The sequence below is a fragment of the Nanorana parkeri genome, unplaced genomic scaffold (assembly GCF_000935625.1).
Source record: "Nanorana parkeri isolate BGI_ZX_2015 unplaced genomic scaffold, ASM93562v1 scaffold1258, whole genome shotgun sequence".
Lineage (NCBI taxonomy): Eukaryota > Metazoa > Chordata > Amphibia > Anura > Dicroglossidae > Nanorana > Nanorana parkeri.
In genome coordinates this window covers 132,836-141,742 of record NW_017307526.1, presented here as the reverse complement: position 1 = coordinate 141,742, position 8,907 = coordinate 132,836, and the positions used below count along the sequence as shown (strand labels likewise).

Here is an 8,907-nt window from a genome sequence, read left to right as displayed (position 1 = left end):
GCATACATTTGAATTGAAATATTTACCTTCACAAGTCTTGGAGGACGTGTTAAAACGATGCCCAGCATTGCAGTCACATTCATATTTTCCTGGGGTGTTCCGGCATTTTGCCCCTCCACAGATAACTGGACTTAGCTCACATTCATTTCTATCTATTAAAGATAAACATATATTACTTGTAGAACACATAAAACTTAGGAGACAAGTCCTGATGACCATCCTGACAAGTGAACAGTAACTTCAGTAAAAGTATAACTTATACACAAACTTAACTTTTTAGTCTTGGATAGAATAGTAAAGAGTAAAAAAAAATATTTTTTTTTTGCTGTCTGTGTACCTATTGTGGGTATTGTCGAACACTTCCTGTACCAAAGACACAACAGCAAGTGAAAGGAAATTTCTCCAAAGGAAGGGTAAATCCACTCTTAGATGTCACCACAATTGCTGTCACCTTTGGGAAACTTTGACAACTGTAAAAATTTGGATTCACCATTACATACTGTCCTAGTGACAATGATTACCGGTCGGCGGACGGGAGGTGGTTAAGAAGACACATTAAGAACAAAATAAATCATAATGTGAAGTCAGACAGGCAGGATAACAAATAGAGGAACACAAATGTATTCTGATATACTGGATGATCACTGCTCAGTGCCCAGGGATGAGAATAAAAGATATGAGATTTATGTAAGGCCTGTTTGCTGTGTCCTCCCTCGAATTCTCTGCAATGAACGTCAATTGATTACAGTGATATAGTGCTAAATGTGTCTTTCTTGGCTGCTCTGGAAGACTTGGGAGATTTGGAGAGAGGAATTGGGCTCTTAATCACAAAGGACCGGTTCTCTGTATTGAACCGAATTAGCTTTTTAGTTACTGGAGATTGTTTTATGAGGACTTCCCTGGCACTGACGGATGGCTTCACCAGAGCAAGTAGAGATAAATGTATCATTACTTTATATTGAACGCATAATTGTGGAGGGGGAGATGAAATACATTCAAGTCATCTTAAATAATGTGGGTGTCTGACAAAATTAAGGAACATGGAGTTTCTCTGGAGATGGATGCGGATGGCAATGAACGGTCAGTAATACCTGGAAATTTAATATAGTAACTAAATCTAAGAAGAATTTATAAAAAGTGTATCTGTCACTTGCATTTATCTCACAATGACTGTCAACAAAGTGGTCTATTTATAAACAATTTACAGGGCCCTTCACCCTGAATATTGTGAATAACTGTGAACATTTGTTTTGGATCTATAATGGCAAAAACATATATTCTTCAAATATCCATTCCCAGTTTGAATGTACTGTGTTGTAATAATACAGTATTGTCACTAGATAGAGCTAGAAAGCATAGGAAATAGGTATTCCTTTCTAGTAGCCAGAATAGAGCTGACGACCATTTATTTCCCATGCTCCTTAGCACCATCTAGTGGTCATAATGTATTATTACAACACACTAAATTTAAACTGGGGGAAAAAATATGGAGAACATTTGTTTTGGCATTATTCCCCCAAAATGAACGTTCACAGATAATCACAGGACAAAGAGCCCTGTGAATTGTTTATAAATAGACCCCATAGTGTCAGGTGTGATTTGTGAGTACTATGCGACTTGACCATCACACCAACATGAGCTTGTTGGATATCATTCCAAAACCATGTACAAAAAAACACAAGTGCATAACTATGAAATCCACATTGGCAAACATTAGCTTACAAAGACATGTTAGACAATTGTGCGCAGAGTCCTGACCTCAACCCTGAACACCTTTAGGATAAACTGTAATGCTGAATGCAAGCCAGGTCTTCCCATCCAACATCAGTCTCTGACCACACACATGCTCTTTTGGCTAAATGGGAACAAGTTTCCTCAAATAAAACGAATGGCAAATGCACTCAAAGTTCCCTCAAAGACACTCCAAAATGTTGTTGAAGAAGAGTGGGGGCTGTTACAAACAAAGGAGGAGATCGGCAACTCTGTATTAATATCTGTGGTGTTGGAATAAGATCTCCAACAAGCTCATATAGGTGTGATAGTCAGGTGTCTGTAAATATTTCGCCATATTATACAAGAGTACAAAGTAATGCCGCCATGTCTGTAATTTGAGATCTATTAGAGTGACTGTGAATGTTCATGTACCATGTTATAAAGGTGTTCTTACCCCACTAATGTATGCTTTTCTTTTTCAGATGAAGTGATTAGAACCATGAATATGCGTCTAAAACAATGAGCTGTAATGAATTTCTGGCGAAAGAGGGTTACATACCTAAGGAAATCCATGTTCGGCTTAAGAATGTGTATGGGAGCGCTGTAATGGACATTGGAAATGTGCAGCGTTGGGTGAAGAGGTTTCAAGAAGGAGAAACCAAAATTTCAGCTAAGCCAAGGAGTGGCCGTCCATCAACTTCAGTCAGCCATGAGAACTAACAACGTGCTGATGAGTTGATTTGAGGAGACAGACGCATCACAGTTCAGCATGTTGCTGATGCATTGAACATGTCTTTTGGTTATGAAGGCCAGACTATGCGGTTTTGGATTCGAAGCCTTGGATGCAGTTAAATCAGCTGTAGAGTCATGGGTCAGGCAGCAAATTCCAGATTTCTTCCAAAATGGATTTCATACTTGGGTTCGCCCATGGTGTAAATATATTGATAGTAATGATCATATGTTGAACAGTAGTTTTGTGTACAGGAGACTTCAAGCTATGATCCATTGCTATTGCATGATATTGCTCTGATTTGTCCGTTAATAACGTTGCGGTGACAGAGGAGGCATTACTTTTAATTGACCCATATATATATATGTATATAGATCTATATCTATAGATATAGATCTATATCTATAGATATAGATCTATATCTATAGATATAGATCTATATCTATATCTCTACATATAGATATAGATATATCTATATATATAGATATATCTATATCGGCATTTCCCTCCTACTTCTCATCTTTGTATAGACCTCTTCTTGGAAGATATTCCCTATGAGTATTAAGTGGACTATAAAATAATTTCCCAGAATGCACAACATACTACTGTCTAGCTCTAATATATTCAGTTAAGCGTGATGTCAGTCTATGTAGACCAGCAACTAGGCATAGTGCTATGTAGGAGCAAAGGCTTAGCCACTAATAGCCTTGATTTCTGAAAGCTGGCTGTACATACTGTATGATTGTCAAATCAAGATGACTTGCAGAACACTTACCATTACAAGTGTGTTTGTCTGCCAGCAGGTAGTAGCCATCTTCACATGCACATCTATAGCCACCAGGGAAGTTCACACACCTCTGGTTACATCCAGCATTTTCCTTTTCTGGATCCTCACATTCATTTATGTCTGCAAAAAAGAAAATTACTTGTGCTGCATTGTACAGGAACTCCTTGTGTAGAAGTTGGAGAGAAAGATTGTGATTAGCACATAAGGAACATTGCAATATAATATTCAGGAGCCTTATGCAATACCATTAAGGACTCATGCACACGGGCACATTGGAGCATACAATGTAAGTATTTGGGCTTTTTCCCCATTCAAGAAGCCCAGGTGCTGCATACAGCCACCCAAATGCATGATGGGGTGTGCACAGCAGTATGCAGGTACAGGCTAGTATTTGCACAAACCCATGTATAGCATACCGATGTATTACCCAAATGCAGACTTTCTGCATTCAGAGAATATGTCTGTATGCTGTACATAGATTTACGTGAATACTGGAGTTTACCTGAATACAGTTGCGCACAGCCACTCGTGTCTATCGGCGGCAGTGCGCAGCACCTGGGCTTCCCGGGTGTGAAAAAAAGGAAGAATTCCATCGTGCCCATGTGCATGAGCCCTAAATGTACAAGGCAGCAGTGCATGATTGTGCTTACTCACTTTAAAATCTGATCATAAGATTTCCTGTTTCAATGTATTCTTCAGTCTGATTGTTCAGCAAATGCAGTGTATATGGACTCCTCTTAGATTTGCCAAAAGATTTTTCTCCATTCATTTAAAGTGACACTAAACTCAGGGGTTAAATCTTAAAAATGCATTCAACTACCTTAACTATTAAGTGCTAAACAGATGCTTGTTTCCGGATGTGACGCAATGTCTTCACTACAGTTTCTATAAGTGGAGCAGTCTACATGCTGTATGATGTAATGTATCTCACCTTGAAAGTCATCATGCTATCACACACCCAACAACTGGGAGTAAAAGCAGCTACAGCCAACAATCTTGTTCTCTATGCTACAAGAGGCAGTTAAAGTGACACTAAACTCAGAAGTTAAATCTTAAAAATACATTCAAGTCAAAAATGAATCTTATCTGTATCACTCAGCTGTAGATCCTCAAATCATCTCTGAATTGGTGCTGACACTGTCCTTCCTTCTGGGGGGTGGCTACTTTTGTTCCCCATGGCACCAAGTGATACACAATACGATACATTTTTGTTAATAGTTAAGGTACTTGAATGTATTTTTAAGATTTAACTCCTGAGTTTAGTGTCACTGTAATTTGCAGCCATAGTGGTTGTATTTATTAGAGAGTATCTAAAGTCAATTTTTTTTAGTTTTGGATAGAGTAATGGGGGGGTAAGAACTCCTGTCAGGTTTTTATAGCTGTCTGTGTTCCTGATGGGAAGACTTACCGTTCTATGTCCTGATGACCACTGTCACTGAATCTAAAAATTAGGGAAAGTCTAACAGAATTGTCACCAGAACAGGAACAGAGGGGAAGTCTTCAAATGGGGACCCTTGCTCTGGTGACAACTGGTTGGATTTCCCCTACCTTGGAGAGATTACTTCTCACTTTATTTTGTATCTATAGGACGAGACATGAAAGAAGATCTCCTGATGGCAAATAAAACTCAACAGAGGTTTCATTATTCCCTACTTTAAAAAAATAAGAAGATCCATTTTCCCTGAGAATATCTGTGAACATTCGATCTGTGTGGATTTATGCCAAAACAAATGTTTGTTTGTTTTTCTTTTTACGAGGCAATGTATTTTTTGTTTTTATTTCCATGTAATACCAAATATGCCCACTAGATGGAACTGAGAAGCATATAAAATGAGCATTTAATGGGCATAATTTAGTATGACATAAAACAAAAAAAATCAATAATACATTGCCTTGTAAAAGAAAAAAACAAACAACATTTGTTTTGGTATATATCTGCACAGATTGAATGTTCACAGATATTCTCAAGGAGAATGGCTCTGCAAATTGTTTATAAATAGACCCTTTCAAGTTCAGGTGTATTCAGAAACATTTGTTTGTCTACATAATCCTGCAATCACTGGCATTCACCCCTTAATGCTGAATTTAAATCACCATGCTAATGAAATGTTTAAATGGAACCTTTCCATTTTTTTACATTCATTATTTTAGATCCATCACTGGTTATCTGTGCTTCTCTATCAAATTGCCTTGATATGTAGATGCCAGTGTGGAGGAGTGGGCTTACCTAGGCAGATTGCATTTGCATAGAAACCACCCTAGGCCATGCCCACATGTGATGGTGACCATTTATGATTAAAGAAACTATAATCCAATGAATGAAAGGAGTGATCCAGGGACAGTAAGGCTGGGGAGGAAAGTGTTAAATAATGGTGCATGTCCTCCAGCCAGGAAATGAGATGGGCTTTAATTGACTTGCTGCTGCTTCTAATGCAGTGTGAGAAGCTCCCACTATACAGTAAAATCATAGTAAATAATATCAGTATAGGAGTAGAGTCTGTACAACTGTAAAAGACTGGAGAATCTGAGGACCTAAAACCTTCATAGCGGAGGGTGCAGAACAGAGATCAAAGGACGAGTGTATGGGAGTGCAGCAGGTCCTCAGAAAAGACCAAATCCTTGACAAAATAATTGACCCTCCTAAAGGTCACAAAGAAATTCATAAATGATGGGGGCAGCATTCATACTTTTATAAATAAGGTGAATGTCACTGAAATGTCTGATTTCCATTGATTCCCATGGATGAATGGAAAATCCAGATTGGCTATAAGGACAGCGAATGTAACCCAATCCGAAAAACATGCACTTTAACCCTTTTCTGTCTGGCTGTTGTAATTAAATGGCTGGATGTGTCACTTCTGAATGCATGTGGGCGTTTCTAAACTTTTTTCCCGCTCCCACTAAAGCCTGCCGCATCAGCATGTTAAACAGCTGGCAAAGGCTGTTTACATACAAGCATTCGGGTTGCTATAGAGCTCCCGATCGCTTGTATGATGTGTGGGAGAGTGCCTTCCCCCTGCTGACTATCCCAGGCTCCGATGTCCTCCATGTGGGCCCGAGACTGGTATGACGGGTCTCTATTCTTAGATCGAAGGGAGATCAGCATACTCCCAGCGGCTGATCTCTGCTCACACTTCCAGTGTTACTTTGTAATTTCTCCGGCTGCTGTAGCCAGAGAAGAAGCTGGTGAAGTAGATTGCTGCTTCAGCGGCTTCTTTGGGGTTCATAGGTGGCATTAGAGGTCTAATAGACCCATGATGTCTCCATAGAGAGAACCTGTCACTGTATTTGTGATACCACATCCCCGCCCCCGCATACACACACATACAAATGCAAACACATGTCGGGTGCACCTACATGCGAAAACAACAATTGTGCCGCACATGTTACATAACACTGGGATGTTAGAGTGAGATCAATAATTCTAGAGCCCTCGGTCATTGTTAACACTAAACTGATGAGCGGTAAAAGCTTTTAAATCATTGCCTATGGCCAGTTTTGGGTATAGTTGTTTTTCGCGATTTTGCAAGCACATGCAATTTTAAGGCTTGACATGTTTGGTGTCTATTTACCTGACGTGACCCCGTCTTTTATATGTTACCAAAACAATTGGGTAATAATAAATGTTTCATGACATAACTTTGGGAAAACAGTTTATTTTTCAAGATTTTTGGTTTTGTTTCATAAGCTTCAGTACCCATTAACATCTGGATGTGTTGCGGTAATGCATGTGCTGCAACAAGCTTTGCCGTGCATTGTGGCATGCTGCATTAAAGAATCCCATTTATTTTGAATGGACCACCAATGCAAAAAAAAATTGCTTCTACTAATTTTATTTTCTTCTTTTTGCAGTACAACAAAATAAATGGCACCGCAACACATTGCAACCCTGTTACCGCAGCTGAATGGTATGAGCGGGCTCTCGTAACCTTCCTTAAAGTGTATCTAAAGCCAAAACAGTTATACCGTAAACTCTCAGTTATCTGGTATTCAACTAACCAGAACTCTCATCTAACAAAACTCACTGTTTTGCTGATCTGCAGCATGTATTATCCTGGAAATGATCATGTGTCTATTTGTCTTAAGTGTGTCTATTTTTCTTAATTTGCTTTCGATTACTGCATTTTAATATTAATATGATTTCCGTTTGAACTACCTTTAGTCACTCACCCTCCTCGCAGCGCACTCCATGCCATCCTGGGTTGCACACACAGGTATAGTTTCCTTTTCCATCTTTACACTCCTTGGATCCCTCTTTATGGCAGGGCAAAGGCTTGCACTGATTCGGAAGTGCTGTTCAGATAAAAATGATGTTATAAAACACTTGAGAATATAATGATTAAGTTATAAATGATAAAAAGTGACTAAAATTAATCATTGCGTAAAGGTCTCTCTTACTTATTCAGGAAATTCCAGTGGCTGCATTACACATAGATGCTTCCAATGTCTTTGTGACAGCTTCTCGCTTCAAGGGTATGCTCACACAGATGGTAAGGCCTTGCTCAAAGAGGTGTGAAAAGCAGGTGCTTGATCCACAATTTTACCACCTCCCACTGCCCACCTAAAACCTAAAATAATGGCCACTCAGGCTTGTAGGCTGTGGTCCTTTGCATCATGGCCACAGCAAATTTCATACAGCATGTCATGTATAGCAGGCAGTTCTTGCTTGCATATATGAGAATTACAATCAATTAGACCGTGTGGCAACTGCCAACTTGGCATACGCATACTTGGCATATGCTTGCCAACCATATTGCAATGCAAGATCCCTATTGGGTTAAAAAAAAGAGAGAAAAAAACAGGCTTTAAGGAGGTGACAGTGTCGCCTCCTGAACACCTATAAATCAGCTGTCAGCGGCCCTCTGAAAAGCACCCCACTAGTGATCCCTTTTCAGAGGGGTGGTAGAGCCTGCCGAAATGTGAACAAGCCTAAAGGAGACCCAGCACAGGGCTGTCCATTTAATGTGGCGAGCTGAGTATTTTGCCTCAGGCTGGCCCTCATTTGGTCACATGGTGGGGTGGCAGCCAGGCAGGTAAACATTATGCCTGCTGTAGTATGTTTGAAGCCTGCTGCCCGCAGGACTTTGGACAGTACACAAGCTACCCCCGCACTGCAAGGGTTAAGTGATTGTTTTTGTCTAGGTACTAAAATAATAAATAATAATAAAATAATCTAGTTTGCCTTCATAAAATATCAATTGTTTGTACTTAGTATAAAAATAAATATTTAATACTATACACACCAGTAACACATGACCTTAGGTCTGCTGGGCTATCAAAATCCACATAGGTAAGCTTATTCGCATTTCCATTACGATGGCTGCCAAGGCAGGCTGTAAAATACAGAAGAAAAAGATTATTATTATTATTATTATATGTTGCAACAACCACTTAACATCTTCCTGCCAAGTGTATGCATATATGTGGCCTCATGGAAGTAGGGCTTCTTCTATGGGGCCGCGAGGCGGAAGGACCAGCTTATGATCACATAGGGGTCTATTCACTAAGCCGTAGGCAGCAGAGTGAACAACCGACCTGAAGCGAAGTGAGCCGAACACTGTTCGGCTATTCACTTCAGGCTGGTACGGCTGATTTCAGTCGTATAGCGGCTGAAATCAGCCGTACATCGGGTGGCTTCGCGTGGCTTCGGGTCGGCCGAACATGCTCAGCATGTTCG

The 8,907-nt window shown here is 39.8% G+C and overlaps 1 protein-coding gene across 2 annotated transcripts in view; it reads right to left on the bottom strand.

The window, feature by feature from the left end:
* The window catches only part of PROS1 (protein S (alpha)), a 43,641-nt gene that overhangs the window by 22,478 nt on the left and 12,256 nt on the right, over nt 1-8,907 (bottom strand). For both annotated transcript variants that reach the window (XM_018568885.1, XM_018568886.1), the window contains exons 4-7: nt 8,474-8,563; nt 7,401-7,523; nt 3,219-3,350; nt 27-152 (exon numbers count right to left, since the gene is read on the bottom strand). In XM_018568885.1, coding sequence (XP_018424387.1) covers nt 27-152; nt 3,219-3,350; nt 7,401-7,523; nt 8,474-8,563 — 471 coding nt within the window. The remainder of the gene's footprint in view (nt 1-26; nt 153-3,218; nt 3,351-7,400; nt 7,524-8,473; nt 8,564-8,907) is intronic.